The 27,947-nt window shown below is 41.8% G+C and overlaps 1 protein-coding gene across 6 annotated transcripts in view; it reads left to right on the top strand.

Annotated features, from left to right (window-relative positions):
• Positions 1-27,947, top strand: part of ATP8B4 (ATPase phospholipid transporting 8B4 (putative)) — a 246,914-nt gene that overhangs the window by 202,268 nt on the left and 16,699 nt on the right. For 5 of the 6 annotated variants that reach the window (XM_087859264.1, XM_087859266.1, XM_045812103.2 and 2 more), the window contains 4 exons: positions 1,763-1,907; positions 4,950-5,133; positions 5,664-5,887; positions 25,624-25,707. In XM_087859264.1, the coding sequence (XP_087715390.1) occupies positions 1,763-1,907; positions 4,950-5,133; positions 5,664-5,887; positions 25,624-25,707 (637 nt within the window). The remainder of the gene's footprint in view (positions 1-1,762; positions 1,908-4,949; positions 5,134-5,663; positions 5,888-25,623; positions 25,708-27,947) is intronic. The other variant, XM_045812106.2, reaches the window with a different exon arrangement.

Raw genomic sequence — 27,947 nt, 5'->3', positions numbered from 1 at the left:
TTTATTCTCTGGGGGGAAAACAGAGATTGAGTCATTTATACAGCGAGTGAGAACTTTACTAAAAAGGAAACCTCGGGAGATGGTTGCCCTTTGGTGCTTTCTTAAGAGCCAATTTATGAGCTCTGCCACATTGTCAGAGAAATGCTTTCTTCTGAGGAGCTTGTTCTCCAGCTTTCCTCATTATACGGGACAGTCAATTTTCATGACTGTTAGGGGGGCTCCTTGACATGGTTATCTGATGTGCAAGTCTGATTCTCCCACTAAACAGTGATTTTTCATGTCTGTTCTCCACCCCCTCCCCCACCTTAACTTCCTAAATTTCACACATAGCACTCTGACTTTATAAAGCTTTTTCTCTGATTCTGCAGACTGATTGCTAAGTGCATGATATCATTCTTGGAGCCAGGGCATGTAATCTCTTGGTTCCTTGGGTTTTTAAATGCAGGCTGTGCTTTTGGTCCTGGACAGCAGAAGGAGATGTTGAGCCAGAAGATAAGGGTGTGTGTGTGTGTGTGTGTGTGTGTGTGTGTTTAAGACTTTACATGTAAACAATTAGTGTTACATTTTCATATAATTAGAAAGCTAAGAGCTAAAATAGTTGGTTTTGTACAGTGAACATTCTCTTCTTTTTACATCATAAAACCATTTTAATAAATGTTTTCTATATAGGGTGAGCCTTTGGGGAACCATTTCATTTTGCTGTAAGCCAAAACATCCATTTTCTGGCCTCCCACTCCCCATTTGCTCCAGGGCGCTCATTTTGTGGTTTCGAGTTGTGGCCTAACATATCGGTGGCCGGCTTTGGCTCTCATCTTCAGGGAGCATTTGCCATGTTAGCTCTCTGGTTGTGGCTGAAAGTCCTAGAGTCATGTTAGCTTGCCCTATGTTACTTCAAAGCCTGTCATCTGAGGGTCCTCAGAGAGGAAATTTCCCCTCCATTAAAGGCATTGTCTTTCCATTTTGAAGAGGAGAGTAAAATGCCTCTTCTAAGTATGTTAAGTGACCATACAATCTTCCTCTTAAATAACAGAGATGGATGAGTGTGAGCAGGATTTTTCTACCACTAATTAGATCTGGGGCATTGGAAGGAGTTTCCATTGGAATGACCCTCTCCTCTTGGTGTCTGTATTTTCTTTCCCAGAAGATTTATTCTGTTGTTTGAGTACAATTTTCACTTAAAACAGTCCATGATATTCTAATGACTATGCCAGTTCAGTAAATGCCATCCTTTAGTTTTGTCACATTTTTAGAAAATGTGCTTCTTAAAAGACTGCTGTTTTAACCCAGATCATATGACAGTGTTCTGGAAATTAATGAATTTATTTTATATATTGGTATTCTGGAATTCCTAGAAGATTTCATCAATTCTCTTTAGTCTTTCCCTTTTCAATATTTAACAATATTGCACGCCAGACCAGTGGTTCTGAAGTCAGTGAAGCTCAGGCCACCTTATATGCCAAATATATCGAGAGCCCCCACTTCCAGCCCAGCTCAAGATGGTAATTTAGATTTCAGGTAATTGTAAACGTTCAAAATGATTCTGTTTTCATTATGTTTACTTTCCTGCTTCCTGGAATTTGCAGATTTGCTCTGGTCTCCCCATCACAAGGAATCATCCAGCTTGCTTTACTGTAACTGAATCTTATGCCGTGGTGTATCTGTATAGTGACGGAATGAATTTACCTCTAGGCCAGTCTCTTGTTAGCGTAATAGGTATGCTCTGTATACTGGTTATGATTTGTTTCCCCCCCTCTCCTTCAAGAAAAGCAAAGGAAAATTTGTTTGGACAAAACAGAAGTTCTTCCAACGGCCATGTAGTTTTTGAAAAACAGCAGCTGGAGCTGGACTCAGTTGTAGAAGAAACCATAACAGGAGATTATGCCTTAGTCATAAATGGCCACAGTTTGGTGAGTTTGCTTAAGGCTTTTGTTCTTTCTTTTTCTTTATCCCAATAATTGTCTCTTTTGTGCTGTCATAATGAGATCTCCTTTTGTGTTTTCCAAACAAATAACACCACTAGAAAACAGGGTATACACAATGATTTCCTGTTTGCAAGGGGAAAGGCAACTTCTGATATATATTTCATACATTATTGCTTGAACCACCACAGTGACAGAGAGGATCCAAAGAAATACTGTGTTCACAGAATATCAATCTTGCCTAAATGACTGTAGACCATTTAGCAGTATTGTTTAAGTGCTTTTCTAAAGGCGAGTGTCACAGCTCCCTGTTATTTCATTAAAATAATGCAACTGTCGGATGTATTGCAATCATTCTTCTTGCCGATGTTTGTGATTCGGCAGAGCAGAACCCGATCTTCGTATAATTACCACACCAAATTATTGCCATTACGATACCTCTGGTGGCTTTTCTAAATAGCAGTATTTTACAGCCATGCCAAACAATTTGCTTTGATTAGGAAATCTGGTTCTTGTCGTAATAGAATAAACTTGCATTGTGCTTTTAATGTAGTTCAGGTTCCAAATCTTGAACAAATATCAAAACACTCTTCCGAGTTTCTAATTTAGAAAACAAAAGCTCTGATTGCACTCCAGTGAAATTATCATTTATATGCCCAAAGAGCTAATCTCACATCTTTCCCCAGCTTTGATGATCATTTTTCACTTTTGGAGTTTGGAAAATAAATGTATCTTCTTGTAGACAGTTTCTTAGAGGACAAAAGAAGTTGGATATGAGTATATTGCATTTTCCCCCTTGTGATCAGCTGTCTGCTAGCTCTTAGAGCTTAGAGCATTATCCAGCTGGATTCCAGACATAATGATGTGTTGCCTTCTACACCATGGAAAGTTACAGAGCTCAGCTGCAGGCCAAGCTCAGTCGAAAGTTTGTCCAGATGACACGAACTTCTCCCTCGCACAAATGAGCAGCAACTGAAAATTATAAGCCTGTCAGCTGGGACTTGGAGCTGGTGGCCTCCAAGCTGAATTGCCCAGGGACTACAATACGGAAAGGTTCCTGATGACTTGTACTTTGACTTTCCCTCAGGCTCAAAGAAGCGGGCGGTGTGGGGTGGGTTAGAATACTCAGGTGATAATGTATGATAGTTTTTCTTTGTCTCTAAAGCTGTTGAAACAAAGAGCTAAGATAGATGCTCTTCAAGAGCCCTTTCAGCTTCAAAGCCCGAAGCTTATGAAACCATGAAGTGTCATTTTTCATCTAAAGAGAATTGAACACATTTCTGCTGGTATGGTCAGAAGCGTTTTGTTTTTGTTTTTGTTTTTGCTTGTTTTTAAAGCGAATCATGATCCCAGTTTTCTTCAAATCTCAATGCTTTGCAGAATGGAATTGGGTCCTTCTTTATCAGAGTCCGAGTCTAGGTTTTCACTTGATGATAAAATGAGAGAGAGAAAAGGGGACCATTATAAGCAAGACGGTTACATGCTTTCTCTTTAAGAAAGGGCAATTATATTTGAGAAAGCTAGCTCACTATTTCCCGTAGGAATCATAGGTTTTTACGTAAGACTTTTCTACATCAGAGTCCTGTTTTATACTCATTCACCCATCCTTTCATTGATACCATTAACATTTATTACATGCCCAGGTCAAGATGATGGAGCCTGAGGATAAGAATGTGAATAGAACACTTTTTTGTTTTGTTTTGTTTAAGATTTTATTTATTTATTTGAGAGAGAGACAGACAAAAATAGTGACAGAGGTAGCGAGAGCAGGAGCGGGGAGGAGAGGGAGAAGCAGGCTCCCCACTGAGCAGGGAGCTGGACGCGGGGCTCCATCCCAGGACCCTGGGATCGTGACTTGAGCCAAGGGCAGATGTTTAACCGACTGAGCCACCCAGGCATCCCCTAGAACACGGTTCTTGTTTTAGGGATTGCCGTCTAGTGGGAGAGCTAATCTCACAGTGGTATGACAAATACTATGTAGAGGAATGAACACAGAGCTTTGAGAGCATAGAGACAGGCACGTTTAGTTTCTTGTGTGAAAGTCAGGGAAGACTTCCTGGAGGAAGTGATGTTTCCAGGCACAGAAGCAGCAAGGACAAAGGCACAGAGTCAAAAAAAAGAACCTATCACATTATGGAAACAAACAATTTGGCATGAGGAGAGTACAGAGTAAACTTAAAGGTGGTAGAAGACAGAACTCAAAAGGAATACAGGGGCCAGATTATGATGGGCTGTGAATATCTTGCTAGAGAGTCATTCAGAGACACTGATAACTCAAACTTTAGGTGGATTCCTGTTTCCTTTTAATGTGTTTATTAAATAATGTACAGTGAGATGTTTTCTAGAAAACATTGCACAGTTAACTGCAAAGGATTGTGTTCTCTTTTTCAGTCATTTCTTGGCATACATAAAGATTGTGTGTATTTGGAGAGGAGCAAGGCTGGAATTGGTTGGAAAGCAGGTTGCATGTCCCCCCCCTTTTGCACAGGGCTCCCTTGATCTCAGTCACTTTGTTTTTCAAGGGCTAATCTCCAGGTCATCTGCTTTTCATTTGCCCCACCATTAACAACCACAACAACAAACACTAAATATACAAAACAACAATGCAAAGGAAACAAAAGTTCCATCACGGAGAGCAAAGAAGTCCCTATCATTCTGTAGTTCATTCTCAACTTGGTGAGATGGTGGATGGGTTCTGTCTTTTGCTTTCCTTTCTTTTAGTGGATCCTGGAACTTTTCTGGCGTTGCATTGTGTCTCACCCGCGCAACATGGTAGTGTGCCAAGGAGGACACACAAGGGCACTGTGTCTTCTTATTTTTATTCTAAAATTCCTTGGCACTTAATAGGAGTTTAGTGCTCATTTCTTTAGTTGTTGTTTGTGTGACTCTGGGTCATCAATGACTTGTTGGAATGAATTAAACTATTTAGAAAAGAAATCAGTTGAGAAACAAGAAATCTTTCCAAATGACGTCTCTCATTGATTAGGTCTTGTTCTAATCTGGATTTTTTTTTTCTTCTTAATAACATAGGCCCATGCCCTAGAAAGTGATGTCAAGAACGATCTCCTAGAACTCGCCTGCATGTGTAAGACTGTGGTTTGCTGCCGAGTCACCCCACTTCAGAAAGCCCAAGTAGTAGAGCTGGTGAAGAACTGCAGGAATGCTGTCACTTTAGCCATAGGCGATGGAGCCAATGATGTCAGCATGATCAAAAGTAAGAGGATATTCACTCAATAGGGTCTGCTGTAGATGGGGAGTCCTCGGGTTCAGCATTTGGCAAGATGCAATGGAGATTACATGGTAATTCAATTTTACCGCTGGTTCTAAAGTGAATACTTCCTGGGTCTAATACATTCGGCATTATTAGCATTCATAGAAAAACCTTGGCCTTTAAATAAATCACCTGTGTGTTTTTAGGCTAGAAAAGGAAACCTGTCACCTTATATTAAATGGTAACTAGCTACGGTGGAAGGAATGAGCACCGGATCCACAGTCCCGACATTTGGGGTTAGTTCCAGCTTTGCCACTTACAAATCGTAAAACCTTGCGCAAATTACTGAAATTCTCGGGCCAGTTTTCTCTTTTGGAAAACGAGGACAAATACCTAACTAATGGTGTTTCATAAGATAATATACGCGAAAAATTATAAATGCTATAGCTATAAGATTTCTATAGATAAATAATGACTTAAAAGTGATTGTATCTTTGTTTGGGGAATGAAAGTGCTCCTCTCTTCCTTTGTAGGTGCTCACATTGGCGTTGGCATCAGCGGCCAGGAAGGACTGCAGGCAGTCTTAGCCAGTGACTATTCATTTGCACAATTTAGATACCTCCAAAGGCTTCTCCTTGTTCATGGAAGGTGGTCCTATTTCCGAATGTGCAAATTCTTATGCTATTTCTTCTATAAGAATTTTGCATTCACACTTGTGCATTTCTGGTTTGGTTTCTTCTGTGGTTTCTCAGCCCAGGTTGGTAAAAAAGCACTTTGCTTTCTTTTATTAGATCCCGTGAATTGCAAATGACTATTCTTCATGGCTCTTTATTAATAAATAGCATTTTTATATGTCTCCTACAGATCACAGTATGACAATTATGCAACTTATAGTTGACTTGAGCTTGAAACACAAAAAGAATATACATTTAGCAGGAATTTTATTTTTATTTATATAGGTAACCAATGAATCTCCATCCTGTTTTTAAATTTTTATTGAAATATTTTCGTATGAAGACAGATAAGCTTGATACGGAGCTTTCTTTCAGAACAGAAGCCTAAGAAACACTAACAAGAAATGTTGATTGTCTCTGGGAAGATGATCACAGACCTAACATATTGACTGTATATGGGCTGAGAGTAAATATGTTTTAAAATAGGGAGAAATAATTGATACCTTGACATCAAGGCTGTTTTGTCAGCATTTCATCAGATAAAAATTGATAAAATAGATAATGGTGATACAATAGATAATATTGGTAACAAGGAAGAAAAATTAGCAATTCATAAATTAGGATTCTATTTTTCTGTCTACCCATATCCATTTTAAGATACCAGGAAAGTTTTGACCCTGGGTATCAATTGTGTAATGTCAGGCTAATAACATCTGAATATACTTTGAGTGAAAGAGAGAGAGAGAGAGAATGACATGGTAACCATAACTCTCATGAGAGATTTCTTCAATTGTTCTTCCTTCCTCTTGGATTTATTTATTTTATTTTATTTTATTTTATTTTATTTTATTTTATTATTTTTTTAAAGATTTTATTTATTCATTTGACAGAGAGACAGCCAGTGAGAGAGGGAACACAAGCAGGGGGAGTGGGAGAGAAAGAAGCAGGCTTCCAGTGGAAAAGCCTGATGTGGGGCTCGATCTCAGAACTCCAGGATCACGCCCTGAGCTGAAGGCAGACGCTTAACGACTGAGCCACCCAGGCGCCCCTCCTCTTGGATTTAATCAGTAGTTTCAATGATATGCATGAAGCTAATTCTTTCAGTCATTTTATTTCAGAACAATGGAGTATGAATTAAATTGTAATATTTTGTGTTATTTTAAATGTGCTAGGGGAGATTAGCGAATTGCTTTTGTAAGGAACATAGATTTTGTGCGTTCTTCCCTTTATCTGAGAAGTTGAGATTTCTTAAAATGAGGCACACCTATACCCATTCCTAATATTCTCTTTTAAGGATAACATGCCCAGAACTAAAAGCAGACTATGTTGATATTTTTGTTGACATATTTTGTAATCTCCAGACAGTGAAGTAAAGCATAAGTCTTGATTTTAGTTTCTCAGAAAGAAGTTTTCTTAGCAATAGTTCAGAGAAGGCTGAGGTGGGACTTACCTGCTCATAATCTCACCTTGTTCAACAAAAACAAATGTGAGAATGAGGCCTGTGCCTTCCCAGGCTGGGGACTTTGCCTCCACATATAAATGAAGCAAGGCTATTCACTAAGCAGTGCTTCCAAAAGACCCAGTTTTCAGAGTACAAAGACTTGAGGTTTTTAAAAAATTATGGAACTATTAAGGGATGCCTATACTCTCATTTAAACCTCTTAGGACACAGAAGAGTGGTCATTGATTTGTATTTACAGACACACAGAGCTTGGATGCAGGTTTACTGCCAGTGTTTTCTTTGTTAAACTGTGAAGTTGGAAACTAATGTTCAGTGACTTCTAACCTCTACATTTAGGTGATTTTCTGCTCTGCTTTCAAGATCTGATAAAACTGGTCAGAGTCAGATGTTAAGCAACTAGCTTTCCAATCCTCTCACCAGTATTTACCTTTTAAGAGAAAACAGCATGGGAGAATAATGATTGTTCCAAAGACATGAGTACCTGATGCTTAAATGTCGTCGTAAGACCTACCACCAGTCTATGATTAGGTTTCTTAAATGTTTGATTCAACGTAGCATGTTTCTTCCCTCCCTCCCTCCTTTCCCCCCTCCCTCCCTTCATTCATTTATTACACTGAAATCTCTAGTTTGTTGCACCATCTTTACTAGACTACTGTCTGTCCTGACTGATCCTGTGTTCTTTCCTGTGCTGGTGAGTTGGGATGGACCAGTGGCTCTCAAGCTTTAATGTGAATGGGAATCACCTGGAGGGCTTTTAAAGCACAGCTCCTTGGTCCCCACCTGAGTTTCTGATTCAGTAAGTCTGAGATAGGGCCCAAGAATTTGCATTTCTAACAAGGTCACTGGGAGATGCTGATGTTGCAGGTGAGGGACCATACTTTGAGAACCACAGGGTTGGCCAACATAGAAGAAAATCCAAAGGTATGCTTCCTTGAACCCAGAGTCCAGAATGAATGCCAGTCTGCTGACTTTTTGTTTAGTCCATCTTTCCTGAGGCAGAGGAGGCGGTTGAGCAAGCAGCTTATCCCCCAAAATAGAATTTTTCCAGAGGGCTTAGAATCTCTTTACCCATGCTACCAAAGCCATTGCCCCTGAGGCTTATACGTGCATTAATACAGAGTCAGGATAAAAAGCGGTGTCTGTTTCAGGGTAGAGGATTGCTTTTCCCAATTTGCCTAGTCGATTATGCTTTATCTAGCTTAACCACAAGCTCCTTGAGGAAAGGAAGCACACCTGAATCATCTATACCATCCATAATCTTGAATGGCACCTGGCATATAGAAGCATCTGGTCATTTCATGTTGTTGGGTGTTCCTAGAACCCTTTCTTGTGCTTGAGGCAGATGCAGCAAGGAGAGTCACTCATACATGCCTCCAGTCACTCCTGCAGGTGGTCGTTTACTCTACCTACACCTGGGGCTGTCTCTGTAGGCTCTACATCCAGTCTGTGTAAATGTGTACAGCCTGACCAGCACTGTGGGAAAGGGGCTTGTGCCTTAAGATCTCAGTGTGATTGTGGCATTGATTTCAGAATGCAGAGTGATGTTTCTTGTATATGTTTTATTATGTTAATTTGGTAGTTAATTGGACCACAAATGATGTATTTCTTAATTGTTTATATATTGCTCCCTTATAGGAAAAATACAGAGTCGATTTCCAGCCCAACTCACCAGCACAGGAAAGAACACAGAGGACCAGTCAGGACTGATAGTAGTCAAGTTTCCAGTTTTATTTTCTTTTACCTGGGTCTTGGTTGATTTAAATAGGGCAGAGCAAATCCCCTTTAGGTGGAAGAGCAATCACCACAAAAAACCAATTGAGCTACTGAGAAGGAGTCCTGGACTGTTATCTATTTTGTCTTAATTTTTACAATGATTTGATCAAATGGGATCCAGGCTTATACTTGCTGAACAGGATACCTTGGTCCTCCTATTTAAGACTTTTATTCATTGGATGAATATTAAGCCCATGGTATGTGTCAGACTATGGTGCCTGCTGGGGCTTGGCATGGTAAAGGATGTCTAGGGGATGCATTCTTAATGGACATGATGAATGGGCTCACAAATTTTATGAGCTATCCATACTGTGGAGAACTTAAGGTTCTCTTTATAGACCTGTCAGAGAAGTAGGTAAGCTTGTCAGGAAAGTGGTAGTTAGTAATTTGTCACCTTCTGTTGGAGAGGAAAGGCAGTAAGTCAATGACAATGCCCATGTAATGGCATCAATGTTATGGTGTCATCTTCTAGGTGAAACACATTATATTGTTGACACCAACAAGTAGGGATAAAACAAATTGCAGTTATAGCTAACACTCGTGTGGCACTTACTATGTGCCAAGATTGTCCAAATGTTTTGCCTATATTAGCTCAATATTTACAATAACCATATGAAATAGGTTTTATAATCATGGTCTATATCAGCTATTTTAAAAATAGTTTTAAAAAAATTTAATTGTGGTTAAACCACACAAAACATAAAGTTTAATGTCCTAACCATTTTTAAGTGTACAGTTCAGTGGTGTTAAGTACATTCACATTGTTGTGCAGTGGATCTCCAGAACTTTTTTCATCTTGTAAAACTGACACTCTATGCCCTTTGAAAAACAACTCCCCATTTTTCCCTTCCTCCAGCCACTGGAAACCACTATGCTACTTTCTGTTTCTATGAATTTGACTGCAAAATTTGAAATGATCCATGTTCTGGTTCACTGATTCTTTCTTCTGCTTGCTTGAGCCTGTGATTGATGCCCTCTCTTAAGTTCTTCAGGTCAGTCTGTATTCTTCAGGCTAGGATTTCTGTTTGTTTTGATGATTTCTATTTCTTTGTTGAACTTCTTGTTTTGTTCATACATTGTTTTCCTAATTTTGTTTAATTGTGTGTTCTTATAGTTCACTGACCTTTAAGAAGATTGTTCTGAATTTTTTTGTTGGTCCATAATCTCCATTTCTTCATATTCAATTATTGGTGCTTTATTGGTTTCTTTTGGTAATGTTATTTTACCTGATTCTTCATGACCCTTGATTCTTTGAGTTGGTATCTGTGCATTTAAGTAAGTGTTGTCTGCTTCCAGACTTTACAGGTTTGCTTCAGCAGGGAAAGACATTCAGCTCCACTGGAGTACTGGATGGGTCGGGTGACAACACGTGTGGGCAGACAGGGCTTCCTACAGGGCAGGGCTATGGACTAGGATCTGCAATTGCTCATGGTTGAATAGGGTCTCAGGCTGTGCTCCCAAACCAGATGGTGCTACTGGCTAGACTATTCTCATGCAGGGTCATAGGCAGGGCTTTGCGATTGGGTGGGGCTTCAGCCTATGCCCTGTGATCAGGCAGAACCATAGCGTGTGGCCCCAAAGTTGGGCTGGGTCACTGTCTGAGCTCCCTCATCAGGTGGGACTGCAGGCTATGCTCCATGATTGGGTGGGCTCACTGGCAGGTTAGGGCTGCAGGCTATGTTTAATAATTGGGCAGTTCTGTAGGCTGAACTCTGCTGCAGGTTGAGGCTGTAGGCTGGGTTCCCTGGATGGGTGGTACCACAGACTGGGCTTTGAGGCTGCCCAGGGTCACTGTTCAGGGCCCCTGGTTTTGTGGGGCCAGAGGCAATACTTTATAAGGCCGGGCTGCTGGTTTGCGTTCCTGCATAACAGGAGTGTAGAATGGGCTCTGTGGCTACCTGGGGTCTCTGGTTGGGTGGGGTTGGAGGCTGTACTCAGCAGCTGGCTGAAGCTGTGAATTTTCTTCCCTGCTTAGGTAAGATCACAGAATGGGCTCCATGATAAATATAGCTCTTTGGCTGGGTACCCAAATCAGGCAGAACTGCCAACCAAGCTCCCTGACCAGACATAACCACTGACTTGGCTCTACAGATTGTCAGAACCCCCAGTAGAGATCTCTGCTCCAGTGCTGTTCCATGTAGGAGTGAGGTCCATTAAGATCTGAGTGCTGGTTGCTGTACACCTCATCTCCTATCTCCATCTCCATCTGATCCTCAGTGGTTGAGCCCTGCAGATTCCCCCGGTGATCCCCATGAGACAAGACCTGAGTAGGGCCCCTGGGAAGTGTCCTGCAATGCTGGAAGAGCTGGATGTATACATTGGCTTCTCCCTTTCTCACTGGAGAAACCACAGGCCCAAGGGGCCGTCTTGGTGAGGCACTATGCTGGCCTTGAGGAGGGGGATGTGGTCAGAGTGGAACTCCTCCTCTCGCCCTTCGAATGTGGTCTTCTCAGTCTCATATTTAGCTTCCAGTCCTGGTTCTGGGATTTTCACAATGGTGTCCAGTCTGTAGGTCGTTGCTTGTTGGTATCCTTGTAAGGCACACTGAATCTGGGGATGACCTGCATTGCCATCTTGATGACATCACTCCAGAAGTTATTTATTTATTTTTTTCAGAGAGCCTTTATGTGGCTTCTGCCAGGTTTCTGGGGATACTGCCTACCTGAGACCTCTTTCTCTGTTGCAGGATTTTTTTGAATTTGAATTGCAAACTCTGGTGAATACCATTCCTCTTCCTTTGAGCTAGTGCCACGGTTCACATAGGCCATCCCTCTGAGTATAAAGATTCCTTACTTTTACACTAAGGATTCAGCCCTTTGCCGCCTTAGTTTTATAAGAATGTTAGATTCCCCATGTGGTCTAATCTTGGCATCAATACTGATGTCACAATAAATAGTGTGTTAGAGTCAATGAGATTTGGTATTATTACCCAAGCTCATTTGGCATGGAACCCCACTTTTCCAAGCAACATGCATAATGTCCTTAGAACAGATGCCATACAGAATCCGCTTTGGGAAATCCTGGAATCGATGTCTCTACAGCAACAGTTGCAAAACCTGACATCACCCTGCTACTTATCCTGGTTCCAGTGTTTTGGAGGCAGGAAGATGTACTAAGGACAAAATGATGCTAAAAATACTATCCCCATAGGAATAAGCTATTTATATGTTTCTCCTTTTCAGAAACTTCTGTTTTTTAAATTAACTCTAGTCCAGGGGACAAAATAGCCCTCTTTCATATGCTGCAGTGGAGAGTTTACATCTAAACTTGTGTAGTCTTTTCTAGTATCCTCGGTTTTTTCCTGATTATAAAAATAATTATATGTGAATATGTATCACCTTTTATATATTGGAAACCATACTCTGTAGCTTCCTTGTTTCCAAAAAAAAAACTTACCACATTTTGAGGAAGACCTCTGGTTTTACATTCTTTAAAAAATGTTATTTTTCTTAATGGCATTCTGAAATATCGATTTAGTATAAATTATTGACTCTTCTGATTGTATGAACGTTTAAGTTGTTGATATTTTAAATTGATTAATTCTTCCTTGGCCATCACTGTGAGTCACACAACATTGTCAAATTGCTAGTAGGAATGAATACTTGTTTACTATCTTGGGAAGAGAAAAAAAAAATAACTAGGTCAAGTGTCCTACCCACCTGGAGCTCATTTTCTCATCTAGGAAGTAAAAAGGATAAATAAGTCCAACAGAAGACTATAATGGGAGTTAACATGAGAACATGGGAAAGGAAGAAATATATGAGGATCTGGGATGACTTCAGGGGCTTGATAAGTCCCAAGTGAGCCTGTGGATATTTTCAAAATTGAGTGGAGGTCTGAAGGTGTGAACTCCCGCTACCCTGCAGCGATTTAGGAGCTGGTTTGTGCAAATGTGTGAAACAGCAGAGGAGCAGGAGGAAAACCCTCCCCTCCTACCTGAACTCTTTTTTTTTTTTATGTTAGTCACCATACAGTACATCCCTGGTTTTTCATGTGAAGTTCGATGATTCATTAGTTGCGTATAACACCCAGTGCACCATGCAATACGTGCCCTCCTTTTCAACTGACCTAAAGATTAGCTGAATTTGAAATCTCATTTCAATTTCTACAATTCCATTTAAAACCAACTCACTTAGAAGCCCTTCATAAAAACTGCATGACGTTGGCATTGGCGAGGTCTTACGTAACAGTATTGTGTACAGCAAGACATGTCTTACAGAACATGGCGTAACACTCTGACGATGAAGACTTTGGTGTTTCCCAGCCCCGCCCACGTGTGTGCGCGCTGGTGTGCTAGCAGTCTGGGGACTGGCTGTGAGGGCAACATGGATGTGGAACTGGGAATAGTAGGGATTGTTGTTTCTTTTCCACTCCATCTTTCGTTAGAAGGTCCTGATTAGTAACAAGTGTAACTGACAAATCCTTTGGCTTTTTTTCTTAGCCCTGTTTTTCCAAAGACAATATGCTACAATTGAAAAGAAAATAGGATATTTGGGAGAGACACTGGTCTACAGATTATGAGAGTTTTTGAATAGGGGACATTTTTGCGGTGATGCTTTTTCTTCCACCACCCCCCCCCCGAAATTGTTTAGCTGCCTTTGGCCTTCAAAGCCATCTGTTGGTGACAAGGTTTTCATAGCTCTTAAAGCCCATTAGATAACCACTTACTTCCAGTCTCTCTCTCTTTTTTAAAGATTTTATTTATTTATTCGACAGGATAGAGACAGCCAGCGAGAGAGGGAACACAAGCAGGGGGAGTGGGAGAGGAAGAAGCAGGCTCATAGCGGAGGAGCCTGATGTGGGGCTCGATCCCATAACGCCGGGATCACACCCTGAGCCGAAGGCAGACGCTTAACCGCTGTGCCACCCAGGCGCCCCTACTTCCAGTTTCTTAATGAAAGCAGGCCATCTGAGGTCTTTCTACCCCTGCCCTCCTTCCCCGAAGTTGCTTCAGTGCACTGAAAGCTCCACGGTGAAATGGAGCTGGTAGCAGTAGAAACTCTCGAGCCTGGACTCAGGAATGGCAAGCGTGTGTTTAGAGGCCCGATCTCCAGTCACTCGTCTGCCCCATCCTGACAGGACTGAGACTCGCACACACATCCCCTGACACACAACCTAGAGTCTTTGAATTCTCCTTCGTGTAACAAGAATAAACTGAGGGCCAGTTTAGCACCAAGTGCTCTCCAAGGTCACGCGAATGAACCAGAGGGATGCAGTTCCTGCCTTCAGGGAACTTACAGTCTGGAAACAGTTTTATTTTCATAAATGTGAAACTGATGTTAAGTAGGTACCTTTGGTAGAAAATAAGGATTCTTCTACCAAGAGTTTTTTTGAATTAAATTTGTCATGGATGAGCCGTGTCTTGGCACCCACCCTGTCTCATTCCAGCATGATTCGTAGCACATTGGTACTTCTTTCCTGCACCTCTCAACAGATTGCTTTGAAGTAATCCACTCTGTAGCTGAAAACATCTGATCAAATGTAAACAGATTGTGCTTTCTTAGACACAGTGTTGACTTTTAAAGACACCAGTTTAATTTCTTAATGAGGTGATATGTGCTTTTTCTTTACTACCTTGTCCTGTCTCTGGGGGCCTGGTGAGTTTTAAGCACCTCTTACTCCCTGATGATAGCTCCAGGAGATTCCGCCAATGCCCCATCCTGGTAGGTGGGCTGGGGCAGACGGGCAAGCCAATCCAGCTGTGGCATGCGAGGCTCCAAGGGGCTGGGGGATGGAACCATTCACTGCCTGTCAGAGGGTGGTAGCCTCAGGGCATCTCAGATGAATGATGATGTAATCCAGGCTGGGTTGTACTTGATTTGTGGACCTTCTCCTGGTTAATTTCAGGGCCCTGCCTCTGTTGTGGCTGCTTTGGGACACACGGGGAAAGAATCTGCTTGGGAGGGACCATACCCCTTGTGCTTGCTTTGCTGGGTGGACTTTCTTTGGAGAAATAGCTGGAACACAGAACAAAAAGTGTATGTTTTGTTGAGATCTAGAATCTTTGCTCTGTTAGGGAATGTCAGAGATATTGAGTCCAGTCCCTCCTTTTACAGAGGAGGAGCCTGAGTCCTGCAAGGTCTGAGGATCAGTGGTGTGCAAGGCTGGGACTGGAGCCCATGTTTTCTGACTCTCTCTTCAGTGCTCCCTCCACTCTGCTTGATAATTGGCCACTGCAGTTGTCACAGACTCAGAAGAGAGAATGGCTATATCTTATTAAAAACAAAAAACAAAAAACAAAACAAAAAAGCAAGTGTTTCACCCAACCCCTAATCAGGCAAGTGTTTGCTTTATCTGGTATCTAAAGGAGAAACATCCAGCAATACTCAGTACAATATGACTATGAGGAGAAAATCAGCTCTTACTGAGAGACAGCTAATGTTTTGGGTGGGTGTGGGGGGAGCTCCTACAGATTAGGCCCTGAGAAAGGGCAGAATGCCTCCTGGAATCATCTGGAACTTAAAGCCTTTTTTTTTTTTTTTTTGCCAACAAACACTCTTACCAAACTGCCACTGAGAGAGAATTTAAATATAATCTGTCCTGGTGAGATTTCCAACAAGATTTCTGGACCAGAGGGGTTTGGATAAAGGTCAGAGAAGACTCTTTTTAAGGACATGCCTTATCCCAGTCTGTTATAAAGCCTGCATGATTTTCATGAATTCCACTGTGGGCTTGTATGCACTATTTATATGAGTAGCTTACTTTAAAAGCACCCTATACCTTCAGGATTTTTAATAAATATGAACTGTCCTCCACCAGGGACAGAACCAAGAAAAAAACAAAAACAAAAAACAACCCACAATAGGTTGAAGCCCTATTTAGGAAATTCACACTTGAAACTATGCAACTACTGGCACTATGTACTTATGGAATGATATTATCTGATGACAATTTATCATTGTCAGTGAGATACAGGGCTATGTATTTTTTTTTAAATTCTGCTGTGATATGGAAACAATTATCTTGTCAAGTCCAGAAAAGCTTTAGTTCTGTCAAACAACATAAGAAAACTCACAATGAAAAATTTGGAAAGTGACGTGAAAGAGTGCGACTAATCTCCAGGCTTTGATGACTTCATGGATGTGGTTACCTGTGAATCCTTCTCAACCTGGCGTGGCAGTTCCTCTCCCCCCTTGCCTTCAGATGTGCTCTATGGAAAACCTGGGGAGGGGTAGGTGCTCAGGCCGGGGCCATTCCTCCTGGCTCCTGCTAGTGGGTTTCTGTTAATTACACAAATCAGGAACAGATGTGCTGAGACCGAGCACCTCATATTTATCCCACAATGTGTTTTCTTTAAATGACAAAAGTTTTTTAAGGCCAAAAAGAAAAATACCACTATGTAGTTTTTCACTACAACACACAGCAGGGGGGGGGGGAGTACGTGTCTCCAAAGAGACATGTCATTTGCACAAGGAGCTAAGCCAGTGGTCTCAGAGTGGAAAGCCCTTTGTAACTGTTTAAGAGTCTTAAGGTCTATTTAAATGTGGTATTCTATAAATCATAGATTGTGTGTTCCTCAATCTGTTTAGATTGTAATTTGTAGCTGGAGTATTTTTACTTTATCTAAAATGGTTGATAAGGTTGATAAATTGCTCCCACAAAGAAGGGAGCAAAGAGTAATGTTCCTTAAATAGTAAAACAGTAAAGTTGGAAAAATGGGGAGCTGTTCTCTTCCCCTTTTTTTGATCTGTGAAGAGACACACGGTTCCAAACAGACTAGTGGTATCTAGCAAGAGCATGGTTTTTCTCTCTTATTCAGAATATTGAAGATGGGCAAAGAAAATTTGGAAGTGGGGGGGGGTATGGCTACCCGTAGGAGTACAAGGGCTCTAAGATAAATACTTTTTTGCAGGGCTTTTGTTTATATAAACATTTTGAGTCACCCAAAGTCAGAGTGCTGCCACCATTTGACTGGTCTAATCTCAGGCCAGAATGCTTCCTATACCAGAGGCTCCAGAGAAATCATTTCTCCCCTCTTCCTCTCCCCTCCCATCTCTTTGGGGCATCTGGTCAACCTACATGTGGGTGCATGTGTGTTTGAGATGGAGACGGAGGAGGTAGGCGGTAGAGGGCTTGAGCATTTCTGGAAGGGGAGAAGCCAGGATAGGTTCCATATGGGTCATCATCTGGACTAGTGTGCCCCTCCCAGCTGGTCCTAGTCATCAGAGGGGGCCTTAAAAACTTTCTGAGGGTATATAAGGGCCTTACGGACAAGCGGAGCATTTACTAGGATAACTATTTGAGTAGTTGGAGACCTCTTAAAAGGGGAGGAAGAAGTCTGTTGTAGAAGAAATACTGCTTGTGACTTCAATTTTTGTGGAAGCCTCTAAACTATGTGAAACCGATGCACATAACCCAGGAAGGTGTTTTTAGTTTTGTTTTTTCTTGAGGTGAATGACTCAGGTTGACACATTTTGGTAGAGCCTGAGGCAAAACTAGAGCTAAAAAGTGATTGATATAAATAAGTTTTCATGAGGAAAATGCTTAAGTATATCAAGATATTCACTTTTCTTTAACTCTTATTCTCTAACTTTCTATGTATTTCATTTAATATAGTAGCTTATTATAAAAATAAATAGTTGTAGCAGTAAAGAATTGTATTTACATAAAAATTATCATTAGTGGAGAAATATACCTTTTTCTTTATCCGTTAAACATACCACTTGATGGGATCCTGGCATGCTCCTTCCCCTTGCCTTCCCTCCTTCTTTCCTGCCCCTTCCTTCCTCTCTCCTCCCTTCCCTCCCTTCCCTATATAATAAAGGTGTTAACTAATTGAGCACTGTTTGTCAGATGCTGTTATACTGGCATTTATTCATTTCATTGAACATTAAAGGCCTCCCTCAAATGCCCACTTTATAACCTAGGAACCTAAGCCTCAGAGAGATTGGGTATCTTGCATAGCTCTGTCTTCCGACTCCAGTGCCTTTATGCTTAAGACACCAGCATCCTTGTGTTGAATGCTTGCCACATGCCAGGCACTGAGGTAGGTTCTTGGGCCCCAAAAGTTGAATAAATCCTATAATCTGCTCCCAAGGAGCTTGAAGCCTAGTAGGATGGGGCTAGAAACCAGCATATAAATAATTGCAAGTTGATAATTATGTAGCAGTGAGGTGTGACTGTCATGGGACCACCAAGGAGTGGCCTAGAGCCCAGGCCTCGAGGGTAGGAATGGCCAGGGCTCAGAAAGGCTTCCTGGAAGCTCTGTCCCTGGGCTGACCCTCCAAGGATCAATCATAATGAAGCAAATAAGGAGTAAGAAGATGGGCATCCTGGCAAGGAGGACATCAGGAGGAAAGTCACAGAGGTAAAGGAGGCCTGGGCAGAAACAGAAGCTATCTGGCATGGTTATTGCAGTGGGATTTGGGGATTAATTTGATGTGGGATGTTGGAGAGAGGGAGAAATAGATTTCTGGCTTGGGTTCTGGGATGAAGGTCGCAGTGTCAGAAACTGATATAGGGAACATAGGAAGAGGGCCTGGTTAAAGGGGTGTGAGAACAAGTTCAGGGCTGGACATACTGAGTTTGAGGAGCTGTGGCACTTCCTCAAAGCAACATCTAGTAGCAAGTTAAACATATAACATTTACAAAGAGTTGTAAAGCAAGTCATTCAACAAATATTTATAGAGAACCTACCTTTGGCTGACACTGGTCTAGGCCCTGGAGTTACAGACGTTAAGTCTCTGCTTCATGGAGATTATATCCTCTTGGGATAACGGCAGATAATAAAGAAGTAAATCGGTAAGATAATTGCAGAATTGTTATTAAGAAAGAATGGGGTAGCATAAAAAAGTCTTGTTGAGAAGGTAACATTGGAGCTGTGAGCTGAGTGTTCAGAGGAAACTTTCATATGAATACTCTGAGGTTAAAGTATTCCAGGTAGAGGGCATAGCAAGTGCAAATCTCCTGAGGTAGGAATGAGCCTGGTCCTAGAGAAAGGCAGTCAGTGAAGCCTAGGGAGGGAGGGAGGGAAGCTGAAGAGGGGTAGGTGTGGGGTCAGGAAAGGCTACAGGCTGTGGTGAAGTGTGGATTTCATCCCAGGTAAAATGGGAAGCCATTGGAGACTTTGGGCCTGGGTCCATGTTAATGGTGTCATTTTAAATGACAAAAACCAGCATACAAATTGTATTTCTTGCATACTCTCAACTATATAAAGTGATGTGAGAAAACAGCCTTTAAGGAAACTTGCCAAATGATACCACTGACGGAGAGAGGCGGTTTCATGCAGGGGTCAGTATTGAGAATGCTGAGGTCAGGGTACCAGGGCTGGAACTTGGTCCTGACACGCTCAGCCAGCGCTTCTCAAACTTTGTGATCTTAGGACCCTATCTATCAACATTTATCATATTAGAAATTAAAATGGAGAAAACATTTAAACATTTCCTTTATTGATTCATTAAAAAATAATAAACCCCTGACTTATTTACCTTAATGGCATATTTTAATGAGAAAAAAAGATTGTATTTTCCAAAACAAAAACTAAGTGAGAAGAGTGGTATTTAAAAAAAAAAAAGATTTTATTTATTTATTTGAGAGAGAGAGAGTGAGAGAGAGCAGTGGGGAGGGGCAGAGGGAGAGAGAGAGAAGCAGACTCCCTGCTAAGCAGAGAGCCTGATGCGGGGCTCGATCCCAGGACCCAGAAATCACGACGTGAGCTGCAGTTGCTTAGCCGACAGAGCCACCCATGCGCCCCCAAGAATGACATCTCTTACTCCTTGGCACAGTAGGAGGCAGCCAGGTTCTCATATCTGCTTCTCTGTCCAGTTGGTTATGACATCACAAGTCATAGACCCTCATGGGAGAACCAGAGTAAAAAGGGAATATAGGTAACTGCTTCGTATCGTGGTGAAAATAGTCTTGATGTGCGGATCCCCTGGAAGTTTCCTAGGCCACACTTCAAAAATCTTTGTGTTACAGGTATGACATTGGGCAGTCTAGCAGGTTGGATGGGCCTCAGTTTCCCCATCGTTTTATTGAGGGTTTCTAATAGTACCAACCCCATGGGGTTGTTGTGAGGATTTATGGAGTCAGTACATGTTAAGCCCTTCAAATAGTGCCTGGTACATAGCAAGTGCTCTGTAAGGATCCGCTAGTTTTCCTTTTGTTATTGTGATTCCGAGTGGCGGTAAGAACTCTTCCAAGAAATTGCACAAATTCATTTAAACTTTACTTTCACAGACTTTTCCCTTCCTGTCCTCTCTCGTTCCAGTTGTGAAATGAGGTTCCAAACCCGAGTACCCCCTGGCGGATGCTACTGCCGAAACCCCCCAGGTTTTAACGCTCACCTGTCTGTGGTGATGACGGCACTTTGTGCCAGGCTGTCAGCTACTCCGTGCCGTAATTTCCCAGATTCTTTCTTTCTTCCTAATACCTGAAATCATCTCTTCTCAGTCAGTGGAAGCTGAATGGCGGAGGAGGATGTGATTTGATAGCATCGGGTTCTGCTTAGGGCTACAAGAATTCAGTTTGTTTCTCCCCTAGAAAATTTTCCATACTGTAATTGGGACATGAATTGATATATTGGAGGAATGAGAGTCAGGTGCCATCATCAAATGGTTGAAGATTTGTGTCAGCTTTTTTTTTTTTGGGGGGGATAGGGGCAAGTGAAATTGTCAATCTTGGCTTCACGGTGGGATTACTTGGAAAAATTTTTTTAAACTACCAAGGCCTGAATCATCCCAACCGCGAAAGATACCGACTTAACTGGCCTGGGATGTAATATGGGTATCAGGATTTTAAAAATCTTCCCAGTGTCCGAAGTCACACGAGGCAATGACTAAAACAGAAGGCCACATATTTCCCTTTTTTTATTGTAAAATATAATGAATCTATGGAGTACATAATACATAAATGTCAACTTAACATATTGTTGGAAAATGAGCACCCATGCAGCCATAATCTGCAGGAAACAGAACATTGCCAAACCCCCAAAGCTCTTCTCTTCTTTTTCTCAGTCATGCTTTTTTTTTTTTTTCAATCGTCTAGAGGTAACCATTACCCTGACATTTTATAATCAGTTTGTGGTTTTGTTGTATAATTTTTCCGTATGCGCATGAATCCCTAAACAACACAGAGCAGACTGATGCATTTTAAAATTTTATTAATATGGAATCCGACTTCTTTGGCTTCTTTTTCTCAACCTAATACTTTTTTTTTTTTTAATTCACTTGTGCTTTTTTAGTTCCTTGCTTTTCGTCATTCTATAGTATTCTCTTAGATCAATATACTACCGTGTCTTTCTCCGTTCCACTCCTGATGGATGTTTTGGTTGTTTCTGGTTTGGGACTATTACAACCGGAGCATTTCCTTATGTCTCCTGGTGCACGAAGCCAGATATTCTGAATATATATCGAGATATGGAACCAGTGCTTGTCCAAAGAAAAGAGAGTCCAAGCTGCACTTCTTTTTTTTTTTTTTTTAAGATTTAACTTATTTATTGGACAGAGAGACACAGCTAGAGAGGGAACATGAGCAGGGGGAGTGGGAGTAGGAGAAGCAGGCTTCCTGCTGAGCAGGGAGCCCGATGCGGGGCTTGATCCCAGGACCCTGAAGGCAGATGCTTAACGACTGAGCTACCCAGGCGTCGCCCGAGCTGCAGTTCTGGTGGACTCAGGGTAGACAGGAGTTAGCGTCTGGGACCCTGTTATCATTCCTACTCTGGGCTGGGAGCTTAGAAGTTTGTACTGCTCTGAGCCACAGGCCTTGGGACTGTTGATGGTCTACAGGAGGCAATTGAGAAGCCTATGCTCATCTGCTTTTTGTTGTTTCCTAGGGCTAGAGGGACAAGTTTCTATGCCCATCAAGGGTAGAGATCCTGATGGAACATTCCACTCTGGGCTGAGACCCAAGGGAAGCCTCCTGGCAAAAGGGACAGCTGGCTGGTCCCCAAAATGTCAGGCCTTCATCCCATCCTCAGCAGCTGGTAGAAGGAAGTAAACAGTCTGGGGAGAAAGATTACATTATCCTAGGCCTTGAAGTAGTTCTTAAGTTCTAATTCTCTCCCTGATCTTAACAGGCAATTTCCCACTGTATTGTTAGTTCACTGATTGCTTAGATGAAAATATGCTGTGCTTTGTATTTTCTTTTTCTTTTCTTTTTTTTTTTTTTAAGATTTTATTTATTTATTTGACAGAGAGACAGCCAGCGAGAGAGGGAACATAGGCAGGGGGAGTGGGAGAGGAAGAAGCAGGCTCCCAGTGGAGGAGCCCGATGCGGAGCTCAATCCCAGGACCCCGGGATCACGCCCTGAGCCGAAGGCAGGCGCTTAAGGACTGAGCCACCCAGGCGCCCCTGTGCTTTGTATTTTCTCAACTTTTTTCATTATCTTCAGTGAGCAGTTGGTATGAGTCACTTGTACACACATGCCCCCATCTTATGTGAATACTATAAATCCAGGCTTGTTTCAGATGCCTCTGCTAAATACCCTGGGGGCTCCCAAGGAACACCGACAGGCTCTTTCAGTCTCTTCTCATGGCTGCTGGCACTCCGGGATACTGCTCTGCGGTTCTGCGGGTTCTCTCTTGCCGCATTAAGTCTGTGTTCCTTCAGGTGGCTGTGGCTGTTTTGTAGTACTTTGCACCGAGCATGGACATAAGCTGTGGTATGTTAGAGCTGGCCCGTATTGGTTCATAAGAACTGATTGTTTAATTTTGAGAAATTGTGTGAGCTAGAGTTTAAAACAACCATTATTTAAAAATTGAATTATATCAACTTACAATTTAAATAAATTATATTAGAAACTAAGTTTATAAATACTCAAAACACATCACTTCCGAATTCTTTTACCATGTTTTACTATTTATGCACTTGGGGTTTTTTATATCTATTGGCTATATATGGTGGAAATACTATATAATGGTGTACTATGGCACATCTCTTCTCAACTCCGTATTTAGTGATATCACCACATAAACAGCCACAGGAGGAATATTTACACCATGGAAATTGGCAAATGCTACACATTGGTGCTGCCCGCCCCCCCAGCCAGTTGTTGAATACTTAGCATATCACTGGATGTAGGATGCCTTTTCAAACCCTTACAGCAGAGTTCAGATGGACTCAAGGAATAAAGTTTAATAGGACTCAAAGAATTATAAAGGGGAATTATCAATTAGAGAACTTTAAAACTGGTTATTAGAAGTGGTTATTCTGAGTCATAAGCCTACTCCTCTTTTTTTTTTTTTTTAAAGATTTTATTTATTTGTTCGACAGAGATAGAGACAGCCAGCGAGAGAGGGAACACAAGCAGGGGGAGTGGGAGAGGAAGAAGCAGGCTCATAGCGGAAGAGCCTGATGTGGGGCTCGATCCCATAACGCCGGGATGACGCCCTGAGCTGAAGGCAGACGCTTAACCACTGTGCCACCCAGGCGCCCCATAAGCCTACTCCTCTTGAAAGTATCTTCCCTAATGACGCTGCCTTGTCTAAATCCTAGCTTGGCTATTTATTGGTGGTAGAATTCAACTTTTCTGCTTAGCTTTGACCTACCCTAAGCAGAATGATGTTGAACAGATCTTTCCTACATGGATTCCAGGTCTCAATTTTGAGACACAGGACGAGTAAAACTATTTCTTTCTCTCATCTATCCCACTCTTCTTTTTCCCTTTTTTGTTCTCATTTTTTTTCCTGCCCTAAGATTGAACCCGCCCCAGGATGATTGACAGCAGGAACGTCCTTACTTTACTTCTTCCCATAGGGCTAACCTTGCTCAGAATACAATAATCAGTATATTGCACAGTGTCCGGTTTATTCAGTGTTGAATAAAGCCACCTGTGGAACTTCAACAGAACAGTCCAGGTTGAGATTTGTCCTTAGGAAACTGGCCTTCGTTTCCTCTTTCCTTAGACAAATATACACCCATTTCAAGAATAAACAATGATGTGAGGACAGGGTAATCCAAATCCAGATTTAGCAATAGACACCAAAATATTTTTTCTTCGATATAACCTACATGCACAGGACATAATTTAATGGAGTGCCTTATTTATATAACTATATGGAACCTACCTTTAGGTTTTCTGTCTGGAACATTTGCATTTAAGATTCCTCATTGCTTTCAGAACTTCCCTAAGAAGAATGTGTACTTCAGAATATATTCAGAATTCAGCACATCTCCCTGCTGGTCACCTGACCCAACCACCTCCCTCTTCCATCTGGCCACAGTGGTAGCCTCCTAACTGGTTTCTCAGCTTCCACCATAGCCCGTCTTCAGTCTATTCTCAGCACAAGAATCCAGAGTGATTCTGCTAAAGTGTAAATCAGATCGGGTTGTTCCTTTGCTCAGAATTCTCTAGTGTCTTCTCATTTCGCTTAGGGAATAGGGTATGGTTACCTCCATAGGATCCAAGTCCTTATTCCTTTGAATTATTCTTCCTATAGGTCATTCTTCTCTAGCCAATGGGGCTGCCTTGCTGTCTTCTGAACAGATGCTTTCTTTCCTCACGGTTTTTTTCATGCATCTACTTGCAGAATGGAATGCTTCTGTCCCAGAAAGCTGCATAATTTGATAATCTGATCACTTATTTCCTTTAGATCTTTCCCAAATGTCACTTCTTTGTGAGATTTTCTCCAGTTACCTTACTAAAATTACAACCCTCCCACATTTCTTATCTACCTTTCCTCCCTAGTATTTGTTATCTACACACACAAACACACACACACACACACACACACACATATAGTCTTATTTATTGCCTGTGTTTTGCCACCATCAGAATGCAAATTTTATGAAGAATTTGTATCTGATTACAGCATGCTGAATTACCATTGCCTAAAACCTAGTACCTGGCGCATCATTGATTTTTGACAAACACTGAATGGACGAATGGATGATAAAATGGTAGAACAGACATTGGTTAGGAGCTGGAGACCTAGGTTTTAGTTTTTGCCTTTGCATATAATAAGCTCTATAATATGTATTACACTTTGTTTCTACATCTCTATGTACTTATCAACAAAATGGGGATGTAACAACTTTCACATGCCCCTTCGACTTTGAGTGAGGCTCATGCAAGGAAGTAGTCTATATACGTGTAAGGGATATTCTAGTTGTCTAACTCGTTTATACCCAGTAGATTGAGCAGCTAGCTCATGGCCACTTTGCTTTAAACCATCCCCAAGAAAATACTCTCCATTTGAACACAGGGTTGGGCTGACAGGTTCATTTCTGCATCTTCCTCTGAAGATTTTAGTGGATCCTTGGCTTATCACTTAGATCAGATAATTGGATTTACTATATAAGGTGTTGAAAACCTGAAGAATGAAATAGCCTGCCACGGGGTTTCAGGCCTTCCGTGTGTCTGGTGTTGTGTTGGGTGCTCTGTGTATGTGGTCTCCTTTCATCCCCACTGCAACTGTGCAAGGAGAGCGTGGCTTTAGTTTAGAGATGAAGAAGTTGGAGTTTAGAGGAATCTAGTACTCCACTGAGGCAGCAGGGCTGATAAGAGAGCCTAGCGGGGAACTCATGTCTGTCTCTGATATCAAACTTTCATCCATTCTCGGGAAACTGAGATATTTAACCCAAAAAACTACAAGAGAATATTCTTCTGTGGATGGTGTTTCTCACTGATGTATTATTTCTTTTCAGACTGTTTATGATCAGTGGTTCATTACCCTTTTTAACATTGTCTACACATCCCTGCCTGTTTTAGCCATGGGCATTTTTGACCAGGTATGTATTTTTCTCTGTCTTTATAACTTATTTTGCTCTGTTGAGGCTTTTTAGTTGCTTCTAGCTTCTAAGTAGAAAACATAAGTCATGGAAAGAGTCCTGGAAGTTCAGTTGTTTTAATAGGTATTGCATGGATCTAAACCCTTCCAGATCCTCCCCCCACCAAACAGTTCTCTGATCGTTTGGCTACCCTCCTCTTTGAGATTCACACCCCATATTATTTCTCTAACGCCTCTGAGACGTCCTACATGAAATGGTCTCTAATTTCATTTTAGTCTGGCATTTCCCAGGCTTATATGACTGTACTTCTTTTTATTTATTTTTCATATAGCACCTATTAATATGCCTCAGAACTAGTGCCTTATGGCTCACACACTGGGAAATGCTGCATTAGCCCCTGAATGCAGAGAACCATGCAGTGACAGAAAATGATGAGACTTGTTGGAAGCCAGATGGCCTGCATTTGTGGTGAGATTTCCTTGGCCAGCACTGCCCAGAACAGGAACTAGAGGCCAGTAGAGTACTCTGCCAATGGGAGAGGAAGACATGAAGCCCCACAGCCATGGAGAGAAGGGGCACAGTCTTTAGTCTAGCTCAATGTGCTTGGGAAGAGAGAAGGGAGAGAATCAGTTACAAAAATGGCGGATCCTTGGCGCACTTATTGCCTTGGAAGGTGCTTCCTGGAAGGGGGAAGAAGTCTGGCTGCCGATGAGGAAGTAGAAGACTAGCCAGAGGAGTTTCCATGGCACAATTAGAGTGCATTATTTAAAAAAAAATTTTTTTGGAAGTATATTTGAGAAAACCAGATTTTCTCCAGGCTGTTGTTAGACCTGTTTGCTAGGCCTCATCTTTCAAGTTAGCTGTCTATTGCAAAATATAAATCTTCGCATTATGAGCTCATTCCACTCTCCCATTCTGTGCCTTTGTTAGTCAGTTGTCTCACTTCTTGTATGTAAAAAGGGCAGTTTGTGAATGACATATTTTGGGGAATTCTATAAAAAAGTCATGAACTCCTGAAGACCTTAGATGTAAAGGATTAAGCACATCCATTCCCAAGTGTCTATGTTTGTAAGTGTTTCTTTTTTTGGTGCTTTGTAGCTGCCCAGAATGTGGAATAAAATAATAAAAATAAAGCAGTTTCTGGGAAAAGATGGTTATTGTGCAATTAAAAAAATATATATATATATATAAAATAAGGCCCCTTATTGCCATCAAGTTGAGTGCCCGCCCCTGTCCTTTCCCACTTTGTCAGCTTTGGCCCCTACACTGATCACAGGATGATGGAATGTTATGCTGCAAGGCCTCCATGATCATCTAGGATCCACTCATTTTATAAGGAGGAAACCAAAGCTCAAGTCATTGCCCTAAAGCCAGACAGCCAGTGTGTGACAGAAGTCAGCCTAGTACCAGGCCACCTGACTCTGAGATTGCTCTGCTATTACTATTTACCATCATCATTATTTTATATATTATTATTTATAGAAGCATCTGTTATTTATTACTTATGGTGTGGCAAGAACTCCGCTGAATACATGAACTTAACCATGACAGCGGTCCTGTGAGGGAGGGGCTGTTGTCTGCCTGGAGATAAGGAAACTGAGGTTCAGACAGGTTACATAACAGGTTTAAGACCATATACCTGCTAAGCAGTGGAACTGGGGTTTGAACTCAGGGTTGTCTGGTTTCAAAGTGTGTGCACGTAATTTCACCAGCCACTGACTGGAAGAGGAAGCACCAGCAACATTTCACAATGGGACTTCCTAAAGAGAATATGTCAGTGTTCTTCATGGGACCCCATTCAACAAGTCCAGGGCCATCCCACAAGCAGGAAGGGGAACTTGGTCTGTCCCCTGAGTTCATGCCTGTGTTGCTTCTTTTTTGGCTGCTTCTGCTCTACTCCTGGTCCTCCGGTGTCCTCAGTGGTAAGGCCTCACCTCCTTTTTGGTTTGGGCATTTGGCTTTGGTGCTCACAGTGTGGTCAGCAGCCTTACTTTGGGGCTGGTTGGAAATGCTGAATCTCAGGCCATACCCCCAACCTTTCGAATCATCATTTGGTCTCCCTAAGTGATTTGTGTGCACATTAAGTTTGCAAAGCACTGTTTTAGTTTCTCCCAGGACCCTGTTAGGGCCAAACATACCTTCTCATTCTGTTTAAATCTTTTGTCTCGAACAGCTGGTATCAGAATTCTCACTGAGTACAACACTCAGCACTTCAAGCTCAGCTTCCTTCCCACTGGAAT

Source organism: Ursus americanus, chromosome 36, assembly GCF_024610735.1.
Source record: "Ursus americanus isolate L20-20 chromosome 36, mUrsAme1.1.p, whole genome shotgun sequence".
Lineage (NCBI taxonomy): Eukaryota > Metazoa > Chordata > Mammalia > Carnivora > Ursidae > Ursus > Ursus americanus.
Note: the sequence above shows the minus strand (reverse complement) of the source record. Positions and strands in the feature narration are given on the sequence as shown.